The sequence below is a fragment of the Felis catus genome, chromosome E3 (assembly GCF_018350175.1).
Source record: "Felis catus isolate Fca126 chromosome E3, F.catus_Fca126_mat1.0, whole genome shotgun sequence".
NCBI lineage: Eukaryota > Metazoa > Chordata > Mammalia > Carnivora > Felidae > Felis > Felis catus.
The window spans coordinates 26,307,491-26,326,771 of NC_058383.1; the positions used below are offsets into that span (position 1 = coordinate 26,307,491).

General features: G+C 47.5%; 1 protein-coding gene across 1 annotated transcript in view; it reads left to right on the forward strand.

Annotated features, from left to right (window-relative positions):
* The window catches only part of SYT17 (synaptotagmin 17), an 84,069-nt gene that overhangs the window by 5,225 nt on the left and 59,563 nt on the right, over window positions 1–19,281 (forward strand). The window contains exons 4-5 of the mRNA XM_003998799.6: window positions 7,611–7,759; window positions 10,139–10,758. Coding sequence (XP_003998848.1) covers window positions 7,611–7,759; window positions 10,139–10,758 — 769 coding nt within the window. The remainder of the gene's footprint in view (window positions 1–7,610; window positions 7,760–10,138; window positions 10,759–19,281) is intronic.

Here is a 19,281-nt window from a genome sequence, read left to right on the forward strand (position 1 = left end):
TGAGTGTCACTCCAAGTGGAGGAAGAGCTCTGTGAGCATCTGTATGCTTCAAGAGATGTCCAAGTTCTAAAGATTCCCATCCAAGTCAGTATGACAAACTGTCCCACCGCCTGACCCGGTGCTTGGCACATAGTTGATGCTCAGTAGAAACTGCTACATGGGTGGTAGATGGAATGAACAAACAAATGCCTTTTTGCTGGTCTGAACAAGAACTTCAGAAACAGGGAAGCAGAAGAGCACCCCCAGGCTCCATCCTGTCCTCCAACGCTGTTTATGTTCTCTCTGGCATCTCTCATTTTATTTCTAATTCGTGCTCCTCCCGCGCCTGCACACAACATCTCCATCTGCCAGTCGCTCAGATATTTTGGGAACACAGTTTTGAAGCTTCTCAGCCACGTGTCTGGTCCACCTCTCTGTGGCTGAGAGAGGAACGTGGCCAGAGAGTCTGGGTTGAGTCTGCCGGTCCAGCGCCGAGAAGGGGCCTGGCTGTCCTCGAGGACAGGTTCTCACGACACGGACGGGGAGGTCCAGAGAGGGCAAGAGACAGTGCAAGGGACCACAGCCAGAGCCTCAGTGGGAACACGGTGCTGTTTCAGCTGCGTTTCTGGAAGTCCATGATGCCCCCTCTTTCTCTTCACGTTGGCGGGTCATGGCTCACCCCTCTCACCTGCTCTCCTTAGAAGCAAGCATCAAATATTTCCATAGCAAAATGGCTCTGTGTCAGGCTCCATGCATTCATATCCAGTTTCTCCTACTTTTTTTTTCTAGTTCTGTGACCTTGGGCAAGTCATTAGATCTCTTTGCCTTGATTTCCCATCTGTAAAATGGGGGTGATAAAAACAACAGTGTTTATCTCCTATGGTTGTTGTGGCGACTGCATGGATTAGTACACAGAAGAGCACTTAAGAACGATTGTCACCTGGTCGGCAGTCATAAATGTAGGTGACCCATCTCACCCTGTTTGGTCTCAGTTTTCTCATCTGTAAAGTGAGAACAGTAATAGAACTTATTTTCTAGGGTTGTGATTAAGCATAACCTGCTTTGCAGAGCAGTAAGTAATCACCTTTTATTATTATTATTATTGTTATTGCTGTTTTATTGTTTATTTTTGAGAGAGGGAGAGAGTGTGTGTGAGCGAGGGAGGGACAGAGAGGTGGGGGGACAGAGGATCTGACAGCAGAGCCTGATGTGGGATGTGGGGTTCAAACCCATGACCATGAGATCATGACCTTGGCCGAAGTTGATGCTTAGCCACCTGAGACACCCAGGGGCCCCAGGAATCATTTCTGTTATTTGTAGATTCTTTTTTTTTTTTTTTTTCTTTTAGGGACAGAAAGAGTGAGTTGGGGAGAGTGGGAGAGAGAGAATCTCAAGCAGGCTCCACACCCAGTGCAGAGCCCAATGCAGGGCTCAGTCTCACAACCCTGAGATCATGACCTGAGCCAAAATTAAGAGTCAGATGCTCTTTTTAAATTTTTTTAGGGGCGCCTGGGTGGCTCAGTCAGTTAAGCATCTGATTCTTGGTTTCGACCCAGGTCATGATCTCACGGTTCATGAGTTTGAGCCCCGCATCAGGCTCCGTGCTGACAGTGCTGAGCCTGCTTGGGATTCTCTATCCCTCTCTCTCTCTGGCCCTCCCCTGCTTGTTCTCTCTCTCTCTCTCTCTCTCTCTCTCAAAATAAATAAATAATTTTTTTATGTTTATTTATTTATTTAAAAAAATTTTTTTTAATGTTTACTTATTTTTGAGACAGAGAGAGACAGAGCATGAACGAAGGAGGGTCAGAGAGAGAGGGAGACACAGAATCTGAAACAGGCTCCAGGCTCTGAGCAGTCAGCACAGAGCCCGATGCGGGGCTTGAACTCACCGCGAGATTGTGACCTGAGCCGAAGTCGGATGCTTAACCGACTGAGCCACCCAGGTGCCCCTGATATTTATTTATTTTTGAGAGAGAGACAGAGTGCAAGTGGGAGAGGGGCAAAGAGAGACACACGCAGAATTCAAAGCAGGCTCCAGGTTCTGAGCTGTCAGCACAGAGCCCGACACGGGGCTTGAACTCACAGGCTGTGAAATCGTGACCTGAGCCGAGGTCGGACACTTAGCCAACTGAGCCACCCAGGCGCCCCAAGAGTTGGATGCTCTTGACTGAGCCACCCAAGAGCCCCACTAGAGATTCTTTAAACTGGTGTAAAGATAGTGTTAAGAAATTATTTCATCAGTCATGGATTGTAGCCTGAATCCTGCAGGTGTGTATAGGGTTGAGGTGTTTGGTGGAACCAGTTCATTAATCAAGAGGTCATTCCCATTTTCTAGTGCCCTAGGTACAGAGGTTGGCTCAGCCCATTTGGTATCTTGAAAGCCGTACTCAGGCAGTGCCAGCTCTGTGAGGGCAGGGTTTTATTTCCGTGTTGTTCACGCCAAAAAATAGTTACTAACTGACTAACCTACCAGCAAAAATTGAATCCTGGAAGTGCCAGTCATCTGGTTGAAACCTTACAGTTTCTTTGGTAGTTATTTCTCGAGTATGCACTGTGTGCCAGGCACTGTGGGATGCAGAGGCTAGGTAGAGTCCCATTCCTGTGCTCAGGAGATTTAAAATCTAGTACAGGAGATAAGGCAGGTACATAGGTCCAGCTACCTCCTGGAGTTGTTTATTCACACCCTGCACACCAATATGACAGTTTTACATAGAGTCTCACTGTGGAAAAAGTCCAGGGATAATGGCTTCGGGCATCGGTGGATCCAGGGGTACAAATGTTGTCATGGGCATGCATTTGTGCCCTCTCCACCTCCCTGTCTCTTTCTGTTTCTTCTGTATTGCCTGATTCTTAAGCTTGTTTTCTTCTTTGCTTCATCCTCAATAGCAGCAAACAAACCAGGAGAGGCTCTTATTGTCCTGGTTTGGGTCACGTGCCAAACATTGAGCCAATCACTTTTGCTTGGAGGAAATGGTGCTAGGATCATGCCTGGATTGTCTGACCACCTGGAACCAGGGAAAGGATCATTCCCACCTGACACACATGAACTCAGCTCGTGGACCAGGGGTTGGCAAACTTGTCCTGTAAAGGGGCCAGACAGTAAATATTTTAGCCTCGTGGGCTTAGTCTCTGTCTCAGCCACTCACTTCTGTCATTGTAATGTGAAAGCATCCATAGGTGAGGCATTAATGATTGGGCGTGCTATGTTCCAGTCTTACCTCATTTACAAAATCAGGCAGCAAAATCTGGCCCCATAGTTTGCTGATCTCTGTAATAGACAATTTGAGCGCTGTAACCAGAGAGGAGAGAATGGAGCCAGGGTAGGCAAATACCACAAATGGTCACAATATCTACAAAGAGTAGGGGAATCATGGAAAATGAGCCTGCAAGCTCAGAGCATGTAGGGCTTTGAACGTCAGATTGCGGAGTTAGAATTTGAATTTGCTTCTGAACCACTGGAGAATCCTTTTTTTTTTTTTTTAAGTTTATTTACTCTGAGAGAGAGAGAGAGAGAGAGAGAGAGAGAGAGAATGAGCTGAGAAGGGGCAGAGAGAGGGGAGAGGGAGAGAGAGAATCCCAAGCAGGTTCCACACTGCCAGCTTGGAGGCTGCTGTGGGGCTCAAACTCCTGAACCGTGAGATCATGACTTGAGCCAAAATCTAGAGGGATGCTTACCAACTGAGCCACCCAGCCGCCCGTTAGTGGAGAATCCTGATGGACATTGAAAATCAGTCAGGTACCTTTTTTCTCCAGATACCCAGATGTTAAGTATTACAGATGCATGGGCTGGGTTCTACCAGTGAGCTGGCGAACAGTTGCACTTTACCTGGGCTGCTGACCCTTTGTGCAAGCGGGGGCCTCTTTCAGGGGGTAAGGAGTTGGGACCCTCCGGGATGACACTTTGGTTTTGCCACAATCAGAGAAGAGCACTGGAACCTTCCCAGCAGGGCCGACGCATGACACAACTCCAGAAAGCCCCTTTCATATGGTCGTCATTATGAATGATAACACCTAGAACTCTGCAGTCTAGAGCCTGAACAGCGGTACATGACCTTTCATGCTTCCCAGGATGAATATCTTGCATCCTGGGTAGCAACTTAGTGCCTTTGTGGCACGCAACATAATGCAAAATGTTAAGAGAAATCTGTAAAGGGGAGGCGGGTTAAATCATTCAGAAAGTGAATTTACAGCTTGTGCTTTCCCCAGATTTATTTACCAAGTGGGCAGTTGCATGTTATCAAACAGGCAGGGAGTAGAAATGTCAAGTGTACAGGCTTTGCAGTGCTGTTCCTACTGTGACATTTGAGCTCAGAACCACAGGACATGCCTCTCTGTGGGGTGGCAGGTACCAGATGAGCTGGTCCTTTGTGTGTGTGATTTGGGGGGACACACCATTAATTGCCACATATGCTCCTGTCATTTGGATCCCCCATTCTTTCCTTGGCTGGGCTGGGCTGGGGAAGGTCAGGAAAACTGTACAATCCCACTGGCTCCTTTTGGAGCAATGCCAGAAAGATCATCATTGAAGAGTGAACTACTCAGGTTATTTCTGTGTCCATCAAGCATGTATTGAATACCTACTATATGCATAGCTCTTACAGGCCTCACAAGGGATGCCCAGCTCAGTAGTTTGGGGTGTGCAGCTTAGAGGCTGGTATTACTGGACTTCATTGGGAGTTTAACAGTGGTGCAAAATAAATACCCATCCCAACCCCTACCCCACCAGGCTTCCATTCCCCGGTTTGTAAAGAGGATGAGGGTTGTTAGTAACAGAAGTAAACTCCGGATTGTTTTAAGGGTGAAATGAGATGGTTCAGACAGTGCATTTAGCACAGTGCCTGGCACATAGTTGGTGCTCAGCACCTGGTACCTTTGATCAAGATAAGTACACATCTCCCCCTCCCCCCCTCCCCCCCCTTTTAAGAAGCCGTACCTGCTGTGGGAGGCGGGACAAGATAAGCACTCAGATCATCTTGAGACCAGATAAATCAGATAAGAATCCCAAGAAGGGTGTGTTCATTCATTCATTTACTGAGAAAATGAATGTGGAAGGCTCCGCACGTGCCAGACTCTGTGCCAGGGCAGGGTGGGCAGTGGTGAATGAGACACCACCCTCGTGGGGCAAGGATCTGGTGTCAGACGCAGAAGACAAGCCACAACTAGAGAGGAGTTATGTGCGTTGTTAAAGGGGGGAAAGAAGGTGCAGGGCCAAGGGCTGATGGGGTAGGAGGAGGTGACAGCGACAGGGTGGGGGCTCTCTGAGGAGGTGCTGTTGAAGCCAAGACCTGACTGATGAGAAGGAGCCGCGCAGGAGATGGAGACGGGAAGAGCATCCCAAGCAGAGAGAACAGCGTGGCCCGGCTCGCTGTGTTGGAGGAAGGGCCGGGAAGCATGGTGGGTGCAGAGAGGGCAGGGGCTGCTCAGACAAGGTCTGAGAGGACTCGACCCGAGCTCCAGGGGGCGATCGCGCCCAAGCTGGGTGGGGCCTCAGGTGGAGGTGGAGGTGCTGAGGTGGTTCTGCCTTCTTCCGAAGGTGCTGCTGCTTGCATCTAAGGGAGAGAGAGAAGAATGCGTGATACAATATGATTGCATTTCTTTGCCTTCTCCTCCTCCCACCCTCCACATTTCATCTGCTATATTCACCTTTTACAGACCAGGAGGAGGAGGCAAGCAAGGACTGGGCATCCTCCCCTCCCCCTGCAACATGCCTGGTCTTGTCCTGGCTGTGACCCTGATCTTGCTTTGGAAGAACATGAGATCAGTCTCATTTCATGCACAGGATGCATCTGAAGACCTCCTAGAATTGGAAACTTGCATTTTTCAAGACCAGCTCCGCGCAGGCTTAAATGTCAAGTTGGGGGGTGGGAGGTGCAGTCTCGGAAAGTATCAGTCTACAGCCACAATAGCTTAGGAGCATGTTATTAGCGGCATCCATCTCACAGGCCACACCGCCAGCTTTGCCCCCTCACTTCCCCTTCCCCAAGCACCCTTACCTAGCTTTATGGGGATTGGGGGATCTTACAGGTTGTAATAATACCAGCTGAAATGTATTGAGCACATACCTACTACATACCCAGAACTGTTCTAAGCATATTATATGCGTTGACTCCTTCAGTGTTCACTGGAACCATACAAGGTGAGTATTATTATTCCCACTTTACAGATGGGTAGATGGAGGCACAGAGGAAGGGCCTTGCCCAAGGTCACCCAGGCGGGATTCAAGCCTAGAGGTTGTGTTCTTAATTACCACCCTGTATCTCCCTACCCCCCGACACGGTGTTTTTTATTCTTTCAGTATTTTTCATCCTCATTGGGAGCACATGGAATCAGAGCTGCTGCTCACTTTTTAGCTGTTTCTTCACATCCAACTATTGTTCTCAAGTCATTCATTCTCAGCACCATTTTGTAGCTCTTGCCCTGCCGCTCCAAGAGCTCTCGAGTGACACTGTTATGGGGTATTTTAAAAAAAAATTTTTTTTTCAACGTTTATTTATTTTTGGGACAGAGAGAGACAGAGCATGAACGGGGGAGGAGCAGAGAGAGAGGGAGACACAGAATCGGAAACAGGCTCCAGGCTCTGAGCCATCAGCCCAGAGCCCGATGCGGGGCTCGAACTCACGGACCGCGAGATCGTGACCTGGCTGAAGTCGGACGCTTAACTGACTGTGCCACCCAGGCGCCCCTGGGGTATTTTTTAGATATTTATTTATTTTGAGAGAGAGTGTGCACACACTTGCGTGTGAGTGGGGGAGGAGGGGCAGGGAGAAAGGAAGAGAGAATCCCAAGCAGGCTCCATGCTATCAGGGCAGAGCCCTAAGCAGGGCTCAAACTCACGAACCGTAAGATCATGAGCTGAACCAAAATCAAGAGTTGGATGCTTAACCGCCTGAGCCACCCAGGCGCCCCTGTTATAGGATATTTTTTAAAGGTATCAAAGTAGAGACACAGTAAAGGTTGAAATACCAGGGCATTCCTCACCAAAAGCCATCTGCAGAAGATCAGATGGGTAGAAACAACCTTCTGGTGTCTTCCAGACTGAAGACCAACAGGCCTGGTCTTGACTTAGCCTAAGTGGTGCCCCCATGTGGCAATACCCTGAGTAAGTTCCCTCCCCCCGGTCTGTGAATGTGAAATTATGCACATTCTTGACAGATTGTTCTAAATTGGAAGGTATTTATTCAATATCATTTCATATTTTGTGCAAAACGTAAGATGTTATTGGGGCACCTGGGTGGCTCAGTGGGTTAAAGCGTCTGACTTCAGCTCAGGTCATGATCTCACGGTTCTTGAGTTCAGGCCCCTTATCTGGTTCTCTGTTGTCAGCTCGGAGCCCACTTTGGATCCTCTGTACCCCCCTCCCCCTCCCGCCTCTCTCTGCTCCTCCCCCACTCATGTACACGCTCTCATGCTCCCACGCACACTCTCTCTCTCAAAAATAAATAAACTTAAAAAAAAAAAGTGAGGTGTTTTTGAGAGCTTAGGGCTACCACACCGATTCGAGTTTCTGTTATTGCAAGTAGTACAAATTGGATCCACGACAGTTTCATCATGGGTCTGTCCTCTAAGGGAGAGAGAGATGCCAGCCCCTGGAGATTTTTTGACAACCATTGAAACCTCTTCTTTTCCTGTAGGATGGCCAGCCGGAGTAGCGACAAGGATGGGGATTCCGTCCATACAGCCAGTGAAGTCCCTCTGACCCCAAGGACCAACTCCCCAGATCGAAGATGCTCGTCCTCAGACACATCTAAGTCTACCTACAGCCTGACCCGGAGGATTTCAAGTAAGCATCTTTGCTGTGACTGTCTAGGGCTTGTGGCTCAGCAATCCTGTGCTGCTCAGCCTCTGCTCAGAGCCCATGATTCAAATCCAGTTAGCCGGGTCCCCAGGACAAAAGAAGAGAGCTGACGGCATCCCCGCGTGGATCCATGTGAGGGAAGGGGTTGTCTCAGCCTCCGGAGTTACCAGGGCAGGGTGGGGACTGTGGCCATGGGAGCTGATGCCCCATTGTAAGGGGGCAGCTGCTACTCGGCCCTCGCTGAAGGAGATGGTGGGGTCCGTATTACCTGACTTTTCCAAAGAGAAACTGGCAATCTGTGTTTCTATATGAAGCTTCCTTTGTTTTAAACTCCAACAAAATGTATCTGTGGGTCAGATTTGGTCTCTAGGCCCCCCAGTTTGTCCACTCTGATGTGCAGAGTATGTGTTTGACCAAATGGCATGATGTGGATGGGGAGGAGAAAGGAGGATAAAGCCCAAAGACTCCCAGCCTCCTCTCACCTCCTGAAAGTGTCTCTGCTGTCTCATTCAGCTGCTGCAATTCACTTAACAGAGGGAAAAAGCTTAAAATTCATGAAATAAATCCACTCGGGTGGAAATATTGGTGTCTGATCTTTCCTGGGAGTAAATAGGGAAGAAAAAGGAAGCAGAGAAAAGTTCGAGGGCTCGAAAGAGTGGAAAAGAGGGGATGTGAGGCTTCTCTAGGCCTCAGTCTTTCCATCTGTAAAATGGGAGGGCTCTTCTTGACCTATGCAGTCCAATGCATGTTGCTGGTGACCATTTAAATGGGAGGTTAAGCCCAACTGAGACATGATGTATGCGTTATGTACCCATGATTTTGAAGACAGTACATGAAAGAGACTTTAAACTGTCTCACTAAAATGTTTTTATTTTGATTATATGTCAAACAAATTAAAGTTAATTTCACCTGTTTCTTTTTTTTTATATAATCTTTTTCTCAATGTTCATTTACTTTTTGAGAGAGAGAGAGAGACAGAGTGCGAGAGGGGGAGGGGGAGGGGAAGAGAGAGAGAGGGGGAGACACAGAATCCAAAGTAGGCTCCAGGTTCTGAGCTGCCAGCTCACAGCCCAACACGGGGCTCTAACTCACGGACTGTGAGATCATGACCTGAGCCAAAGTCGGGCACTTAACCAACTGAGCCACCCAGGTGCCCTTTCACCCAATTCTTTGTACTTTTAAGAGAATTGTGGCTACTGGAAAATTTATGTTCCCTGTGTGGTTTGTATTTCTGGTCCCCATTGTATTTCTCTTGAATAGCACTGGTCTAGATAGTTCCTAGGTCTCATGCCCAGCTCTATACATGGATTATTTCCATTTAGCACACAGCTGTCAGAATACCAACCATGCACGAGACACAAGTCTCACAATTTTCACAGGCAAGACCGGTGTTCAAGCAATTAACAAGAATGTCATGAAAGAACAAATACCGTATGACTCCGTGTAGATGGGGAATCTAATAGTCAAACTCCTAGGAGCAGAGAGTAAAATGGGAGAGGGACTACTGGGAGGTGATGGTATATGTTTATGGCATAGATTGTGGTGACGGTTTCAGGATGCCTGCCTACCTCCCAACTCACCAAATTGTGTACATTAAATACGCACAGCTTTTTGTATGTCAGTTGTGCCTCAATTAAATAGTTTTTTTTTTTTTTAAATCCATGTGATTATTGCTAGAATAGAGGGATGAGCAAAGATTCAAATGATGAACTTGGGAGCAATGAACTCTGCTGGTTGATAGGCAGGGAGGAGGCGCCCCACAAGCGGTGAAGTCCAAACATGGTTCTTGCAGAAGTGCATCAGTTACCATTGAGTGAGCTCGTACCCTGTGCACATTGTATGCCGAGCCCTTTCCATGCATTGGCTCTGTGAATCACCACAATCTTTGAAGTAGGTGATATTATTGACTCCGTTTTACAAATGGGGAAACTGAGTCCCAGAAGCTCTGGTTCCAGAGTCCACTCTCTGAAAGTGGAGACAGTATAGGGTACCAGCTAGAGTCAAGACTCTGGGGCCGGACAGCCTGGGCTTGACTCCTGGCTTCTCCTCTTAGTACTTGTGTCCCTTTTGGAGAGTTACTATCTGTCAGATTAGTCATTCCCTAATACCTTGTGGCCATCAGGTGACTTGATATATCAAGGCGTTTAGAACAGTGCCTGGCAGTGATGGAGGTGATAATGCCGTCTTGTTGCCTCTCATAGAATAAATAAGAGGATCTCAAGGTGTGGAGAGCAGATGGGGAAGAGCATTGTGAAACAGAGTGAACAATATAGGAGTCTGGGAAATGTTGCCAATCTCAAGAAGCAGCCCAGGCTTGGCCCCATATGTGGTGGTGCTAATTGTTCTTTTTTGGCGGCTGTTTAGGTCTTGAATCCAGACGACCCAGCTCCCCACTCATTGATATTAAACCCATCGAGTTTGGCGTTCTCAGCGCCAAAAAGGAGCCCATCCAGCCCTCGGTGCTCAGACGGACCTATACCCCAGATGACTACTTCAGAAAGTTCGAGCCCCAGCTCTACTCCCTCGACTCCGACAGTGACGATGTGGACTTTCTGACAGACGAAGAGATCTTGTCCAAGTACCAGCTGGGCATGCTGCACTTCAGCACCCAGTACGACCTGCTGCACAACCATCTGACGGTGAGGGTGATCGAGGCCAGGGACCTGCCGCCCCCCATCTCCCACGACGGCTCGCGCCAGGACATGGCCCACTCCAACCCCTATGTCAAGATCTGTCTCCTGCCAGACCAGAAGAACTCTAAGCAGACGGGGGTCAAACGCAAGACCCAGAAGCCCGTGTTTGAGGAGCGTTACACCTTCGAGATCCCCTTCCTGGAAGCGCAGAGGAGGACCCTGCTGCTAACTGTGGTGGATTTTGATAAGTTCTCCCGCCACTGTGTCATTGGGAAGGTCTCCGTGCCTTTGTGCGAGGTTGACCTGGTGAAAGGCGGACACTGGTGGAAGGCGCTGATCCCCAGTTCTCAGGTAAGGGGGTGACTTTGTGCTGTTTCTTGGCTGGGGACCTTAAAAAAGAAAAAAAAAAAGATGATTTTTTTTTTTTTTTTTTATTTAAAGTGTCTTTGCGTTTTGAAACCTTTTTATTTGGACGTAGTTTTGGACTTACAAGAAGGTGCAAATGCAACACAGATTCCTTGTGTTCTCTTTATCCAGCAACCCCAGTGATAAATCTTACACAACCAGAGTGCGTTAGCGATACCAGGAAATTGACGTTGTCAACTAAACTACGGACCTTTTTCAATTTTCACGCATTTTTACATGCACCACTGTGTGTGTGTGTGTGTGTGTGTGTGTGTGTGTGTGTGTGTGTGTTCATGTAACCACTACCACCCTGGGAGCTTTTTTGTCATCAATGCTGGGGTATTTAATAAGGACAATGATTATCCAGGGTACGAAGCGATCAGTCATTTTGACTTTCAGAAATTGATTTGGGAAAAATAAAATGAAGGCCGAAGAACGGGTGATATATGGATATTTTTCAGGCAAATTGTGAGATTGGCTTCTTTCCTCCACCAGCCCACAGACATGTAATTGGCTGCTTGGGAAACCACCCACGGACCAGGCTCTGTCCCCAGTGGGCTGATAGAGTCCCTCCCTTGGGCATTCTGTGGACTGGAGGATGACAGCGCACGTACTGTGGGTGGAAGGATGAGGTAGAAGTCCGAGGGAAGGAAAAGACCCAGCCGTTTGGAGGCCAGTCTGGTCCATTCATGCTGAGGTTGACAATTCTGTGTAATGCAGGCGGAATTATTTTGTGTCAGACACACCAAGGTGTTTTTCAGAGCTGAACTGTACTGGCCAGGGATTTGATGATCCAGCCTCACATTTGGGGTATGGGTTTTAAACTTGGGAACTGGAGGGGTTGCTCTACTGTGTGTGTGTGTGTGTGTGTGTGTGTGTGTGTGTGTGTGTGTCCATCCATCGGTCCGTACAAAGAGAGATTTATCCTTCTCTTAGTTTGTATTTCCCCAGAAGAAGAAAATCCCAAGGCAAAGGAAGTCATTTTTTAGGGAGGTGACCCCAGAGGAAATACCAGGAGGCAGTGGGAAGGTCACATAAAGTCTGCATTATCAGGCCCCCACCCCTGTGGGTGACTGGAGCTATAAAACTGGAAGCCAGCGTTAGACACATCCTAAGAGTCTTTCCACCTGAGGGGTGGTGCAGCCGGGGGGGTTATACACTGACTCCTATCAGCCATTGAATGAGGGCAGTTGGGGGATGGGAACTTTCTTCCCCTGGCGTTCCTGGCCTGTTACACTGGGCAATAAAGAGACCTTTGACATCCACAGGTGCAAAAAAAAAAACAAAAAAAACCCAAAAAACAAAACTCTAGAGCTGGCAGCTGGATGCAAGTGTGTGTGCACTGAGGTGATCAGGACCAGGAGGTGGTGGTCAAGGTGTTAGCAGTGCTTGCTCTGATCCCGTATCCTCCTCCCATCACACGATCAGGATATATTGGATGCTTTCCGTGTATCCTCCTCAATATGTGATATCATTGGGTTTTCAACCATTGAGAAATTAGGGAAACCATTGAAAGAGGGAGACCCACTGGACAAAATAAACTCTGTGGCCAGCCTGATTCTGCACATCTATGGAACACCCTGGACATACAGAGAATGTGGACATCCACACACCTTGCCTCCGAATCTCCTGAAATCTGAGGCCAAGGCCAGGACGCGGGTGCAGGCAGTTAATTTAGGAGGTGATCCCAGGAAGCAGGAGTGAGGGCTGAGGAGACCCAGGGAAGGAGGGCACCTCTGGAGTGAGTGGTGACTCTTCAGGCTGCCGTCTGGCCCCTGCACACTGGTCAGGTGGGCTCCCATAGCCTCACGCAGGGGCGGGGACAGAAAAGGGAAAGAGACCACGTGTGCTGCTGATAATGTGCCCAAGTGGCGCTTTGAGACCGTCTGTAGCTGGCACCGGAGGCAGTGTCTGCTGCATCCCTCTGCTGCCATGGCAGCCCCCTCCCCCTCCCCCGAGGTACTCCTTCTCCCCCTCCCCTGCTTTTACTTTTCCCCACGACACTTACCATCATCTTGCAGACCATATATTCTATGGTCTACCTCCCGCACTAGTATGTAAACCCCATGAGAACAGATTTTTGTCTCTTTCGTTCACTTCTCTGTGCCCTGCACCTACAACAGTGCCTGGCATTTGTTGAATGAATGAAGGATGGAAGGAAGGAAGGTTTCCCCCAAGTGAATTTCTTTCTCCCACCTGCCACCCTCCCCTCCTCTCCTTTGCCACCTTCCTTCTCCCTCAAAGAAAGTCTCATGGAAACTGACAGAGAGAAGAGCAGACTCCCATCCCCCAACTCAAGGCGGCTCTGGACTTCACACTCTGGGGGTCTCTGGCTGGCTCAGTTGCAGTTTACCTCCGTGAGTAGACAGGCCAGTTGTCTGAGGTTGGGTTCCCTGGAAGCAGAGCTTGAGATAAGGATTTGGCTGTGGATTAGTTTGTAGGGCCGCTGTGACAAAACGTCACAAATTAGAGGCTTAAAATGACAGAAATTTACTGTCTCACAGTCTGGATGTAAGAAGTCCGTGATCAAGGCCACGCTCCCTCTGAAAGCTGTGGGGGAGAATCCTTCTTGTCTCTTTCTGGCTTCTGGTGGTCACTCCAGTCTCTGCCTCCGTCATCACATGACCTTCTCTCTGTGTGTGTCTGTGTCTTCTCTTTTCATATAAGGACACCGGGGGCCCACCCTACTCCATTATGTTCCCATTTTAAATAATTACATCTGCAACAACCCTGTTTCCACATAAGGTCACATTCTGAGGTAGTGGGGGGTTTAGATGATAACATATCTTCTGGAGAGAGGGAGTGTCATTTAGCCCAAACCCGAATGTAGGAGAAAACCCTGCAGGGGAGGGAAGGGAGCAGTCTAGGGAAAGGGTGAGAGCCCAGCGAAGATATGGTGTAACAAGGCCTGGCCTCAGCTGATCTGTGGCGGGGAGGGGACTCTGGATCGTGGGTTGGCATTGCAGTGCCTTCCTCCCTCAGGCCAGGAGCCAGCCTTTTGTACTCCCGTATCTGCCAGACGTTGGTTGGGACAAGCCTGGGAAATCTGATCTGCAGCTGGGCAGCCACAGGCCTGCTTAAAGCTTCTCTCCTGCAGAACAGTTGTTCTGAGCCAGGGACAGCTTTGCTCTCGGGACACTGGGCAGCCCTGGGAACCATTTTGGGTTTGGCAGGTGGAGATCAGGGGTGCTGTAAACATGTGCAGTACACAGGACAGCCCCCACAATGAAGAATGGTCTGGCCCAAAATGTGTGCAGTGTCAGCGTGAGAAAGCCCACTATGGAAGAAGGGGAGAATGGAGGTTCAAGGACTACAGCAGGGTCTGCCATGCAGGCAGGGTGAGGGCAGGGCTGGTCCCCGCAGGGTGGGGAGCATTTTTCCAGGGGAAACAGTTGTTGGGAAGCAGGGAGACACAGGGTCAGAGGGTGTTAGGAGCAGATATCCAGGTAACTCTGTTGTTTTTCATTCCATATGGAGAAAAGGAGAAACTGGTTCTGAACAAAAATCCACATTGAGCAAAGTAGGCCTGTGTCGGAGACAGAAAACAAAATCCTCACGCGGTGTTGCTGAGGCCATTGGATGTCAATGCTGATTTTCATTGCAGGCCAACATCTACCTTCACCAGAGCATCTGTTGGCCAGTTGAATGGGCGGGGAAGATGGGGTTGTGCAATAAGGTGAAGGCAGAGCTCTCCAGTCTTGTTCCTGGCCTGCCTCTACGGAGTAGGATCTCAGTGTCTACTTCTACATTCTGTGCCTTGGAGAACCCATGGGAGCGGGTGACTGGTCGGGCCAGCGTGTAGGCATTCTCTGGCTCACAGCGGAATGTCCCAGCTGTTTTGTGGCTTTGAACATTGTGTCTTTGATCTCGACATTCAGGAAGCTAGTAGCTAATGGAGCTACTGTAAATTTGGGGGGCTTGTTGATAAGGCTTGGCTAGGAGATCATGAAAATGGGGACAGAAATAAGAAGCATATGGGGTGATCACGTAAGTGTGAAGTCACTCTTGCTGCTAAGAGAAATTCTGCTCTAAGTGGTCCACAGTGAATCGACACTTTGGCCATTAAAGGTGAAATCCGTGTAAACCTTTCTTTTAAAAAATTATTAGTAATTATGACAAAACACACATCCATTTTTTTCTATTCACATAATAATCACTGAATTTATCTTTTATTTTATTTTTAAATTTTATTTATTTATTTATTTATTTATTTATTTATTTATTTATTTATTTATTTATTTTCAATATATGAAGTTTATTGTCAAATTGGTTTCCATACAACACCCAGTGCTCATCCCAAAAGGTGCTCTCCTCAATACCCATCACCCACCTTCCCCTCCCTCCCACCCCCATCAACCCTCAGTTTGTTCTCAGTTTTCAAGAGTCTCTTGTGCTTTGGCTCTTTCCCACTCTAACCTCCTTTTTTTTTTTTTTTTTCCCTTCCCCTCCCCCATGAGTTTCTGTTAAGTTTCTCAGGATCCACATAATAGTGAAAACATATGGTATCTGTCTTTCTCTGTATGGCTTATTTCACTTAGCATCACACTCTCCAGTTCCATCCATGTTGCTACAAAGGGCCATATTTCATTCTTTCTCATTGCCATGTAGTACTCCATTGTGTATATAAACCACAATTTCTTTATCCATTCATCAGTAGATGGACATTTAGGCTCTTTCCATAATTTGGCTATTGTTGAGAGTGCTGCTATAAACATTGGGGTACAAGTACCCCTATGCATCAGCACTCCTGTATCCCTTGGGTAAGTTCCTAGCAGTGCTATTGCTGGGTCATAGGGTAGGTCTATTTTTAATTTTTTGAGGAACCTCCACACCGTTTTCCAGAGTGGCTGCACCAGTTTGCATTCCCACCAACAGTGCAAGAGGGTTTCCGTTTCTCCACATCCTTTCCAGCATCTATAGTCTCCTGATTTGTTCATTTTGGCCACTCTGACTGGCGTGAGGTGATATCTCAGTAACACACATTCATTTTTAAGTGTACATTTCAGTCATATTAAGCACATTCATGATACAACCATCGCCACCATCTGTCTCCAGAACTTTTTCCATCTTGCCAAACTGAAATTTTACACCCGTTAAACAACAGCTCCCCAGGCCCCGTAGCCCCCAGCACCTGGCCATCACCATTCCTTGTGTCTCTATGAATCTGACTACTCTAGGTACCATGTAAGTGGAATCACGCAGTGTTTGTCTTTTCATGACCAGCTTATTTCACTCAGCACAGTGTCCTCGAGGTTCATCTATGTTGTAGCAGGTGTCCGAATGCCCTTCCTTTCGAAGGCTGAGTAATATCCCTTACTTTTTTTGTTTTTTAATTTTTTTTAATGTGTATTTAGTTTTGAGAGGAGAGAGAGAGAGAGAGAGAGAGAGAGCGAGTGGGGGAGGGGGCAGAGAGAGAGAGAGAGAGAGAAAGAGAGGGAGATACAGAATCCGAAGCAGGCTTCAGGCTCTGAGCTGTCAGCACAGAGCCTGACCAGGGCTCGAACCCACGAACTGCAAGATCATGACCTGAGCCGAAGTCGGATGCTTAACCGACTGAGCCACTCAGGCGCCCCTGAATAATAACCCTTTATATGTATATGCCCCATTTTGTTTGTCCATTCATTCATCTGTCAGTGGGCATTTGGGTTGTTTCTATCCTTTTGGTTATTGAGATATATGTTACAGTATATATTGCGATATTTTATAATATATTATGTGATATATATTATTATTATTTAAATATATAATGCTCTAATGTATGATAATATTGTGAATAATTTTGCTACAAACATGGGTGTATACATATTTCTTCAGGCCTTTTTGAAGCCAGAAAAATATCCAAGGATAAAGGCAGTTTATCTTAAGATCACGTGGCTTTGGGAAGGGTGGGCAAGGTGGTGGGAGAGGAGGTGCCCCATGGACATAGCAGAAACTCGCAAAGTGTTAGGAAGGACCAGAGTTCCTGGGGTGCTTGGGCGGCTCAGTCGGTGGAGCATCTGACTCTTGAGTTCAGCTCGGGTCATGATCCCAGGGTGGTGGGATCGAGCCCCACATCAGGGTCCACGCTGAGCATGGAGCCTGCTTAAGATTCTCTCTCTCTCTCTCTCTCTCTCTCTCTCTCTCTCTCTCTCTCTCAGGAAAATAAATAAAATAAATACAGGGACCAGAGTTCTTACTCCAGCTTGTGGCTGGAATCCTGTAACCCGTGGGTCGTGCTTTGGTTGTGCCCAAGTGGAGACACAGCACCTACGACCTTCCATCTCTTACAGCACGTCTGTATGGAGCTAAACTCTTCTCAGGAGAAAGTACTTTTTCGAAGTGAAAGTCCCTCGAACTGGGGGGAGATTATAATTATTTTGACCCAGTAAATACACAACACAAATATTGTACCTATATAAATTATTCATGTATTGGGGCGCCTGGGTGGCGCAGTCGGTTAAGCGTCCGACTTCAGCCAGGTCACGATCTCGCGGTCCGTGAGTTCGAGCCCCGCGTTGGGCTCTGGGTTAATGGCTCAGAGCCTGGAGCCTGCTTCCGATTCTGTGTCTCCCTCTCTCTCTGCCCCTCCCCCGTTCATGCTCTGTCTCTCTCTGTCTCAAAAATAAATAAACGTTAAAAAAAATTAAAAAAAAAATTATTCATGTATTTAGCTCATATACATTTGTCAGGTGCTGATCAGGTTCTAGGGGTTGGGATTTCTCTTTGTTTCTTTCTTTCTTTGTTTTAAGCTTGTTTATTTTGAGAGAGAGCGAGTTGAGCACAAGTTGGGGAGAGTCAGAGAGAAGGAGAGACTTGGGATTTTTCCCAAGCAGGCTCTGTACCATCAGTGTGGTAGGGGCTGGGATTTCTAATGTAGCTATAAGTCAGTGTCTCCTGTGAGCCCAGCAGTGCTCTAAATGATTTATATGTGCTAACTCATTTATCCTAACAGGGGCCCATTTTACAAAGGAGAAAACTGGGCAGAGAGAAGTTAAGTAATTTGTCTGTGCAACTAATTTAGACCGAGGCTAAATTAGACTGTAGGACTGAGGCTGTTTGACTTAAAAAGTGAAGTGCCATAACCACAGCGTTATACTGGTTCTCCACAGCAAGCCAAACCAAGTCCCTGCCCTCGTGGAGTTGACATTCCGGTGGAGGGAGGTGTGTAGCAAATAAGTGAGTTAGCAAATAATGCCATGTTTCACTGTCTATGCCAAGAGAGAAAACAAGGTAGGATATGGGGCTGGAGAGGGAGGGCTGAGTGGTGAGGGTGGGGAAGCTACTTTAAATGGGTGAGCTAGATGGAGTGAGGGGGTCAGCCTGGAGGATGTCTGGGGGAAGAGCATTCAAACAGCGAGTTGAGGAAGTGCAAAGGCCCTGAGGCTGGTTTGGCACGTTGATGACTGGAGTAGAGTAAGTGAGAGGGAGAGCATGAGAGATGAGGTTGAATTGGTATAAAAGGTCACTTCACATCAGTCTTAGAGCTAAAAGTATAGGTAAAGGCTTGAATTCTATTCCTAAGTGTGATGGCAAGCCCTGGAGAGTTTTGAGAAGGAGAGGTGACTTGGTCAGGCTGCCCTGGAGAAAAATCACTGGGAGACAAGATACTTATATCCAAAATATAAAAAGAACTCCAATGACTCAAAAAAAAAAAAATTCCAATTTTAAAATGGGCAACAGTTTTGAACAGACGCTCCACCAAAAAAGATACATACAGATGGTCTATAGGTACATGGAAGGGTGCTTGACATTATGAGTCATCAGAGACCTGCATGGCGAAATACCACTGCACACCTACCTAAAAGCTACACACACTGACAACACCAAATGTTGGTAAGGATGTGGAGCAACCAGAACTCTCAGACAGTGGGAGTGTATAAGGTGGTGTAACCCCTTAGGAAGAAGTTGTGGTAGTTTTTTGTGAAACTAAACATTTATCTGCCCCTATGATCTCGCTGTGACACTCCTAGGTATTTATCTAAGAGAGATGACGATGTTATGTCTGCACAAAAAATTGCACACACATAGTCTCAGCAGCTTTACGTGTCACAGGCCCCAGACTGGACACAGCCAGGTGTCCCATCAACAGGATGAAGGATAACAAACTATAGAATATTCATATAATGCAACATTATTCAGCAGTAAGAAGGAACAAAGTACCGATATGCAAAACAGCACAGAGGAGTGTCACAAACAGTATGACAAGGAGAGCATTATTCTGAACAACATTACGCTAAGTAGAAGCCAGACCCAGGAGAGCACGTCTGCATGACTGGTTTGAGAGCCAACAAAACTAATCTGTGGTGAAAAGTCAGAACACTGGTTATGGGAAGTTAGCAGTAGGGGAGGGGATCAAACGGAAGGGAGCAAGAGGGACATTTCTTGACTAATAGTGAGGTTCTGCATCCCGATGGGACTTTGATGCCCAGGTGTGTGCATTTGTCCAACTCACATGGTACACTTGAGGTTCAGGCATCTGGTTGTACATAA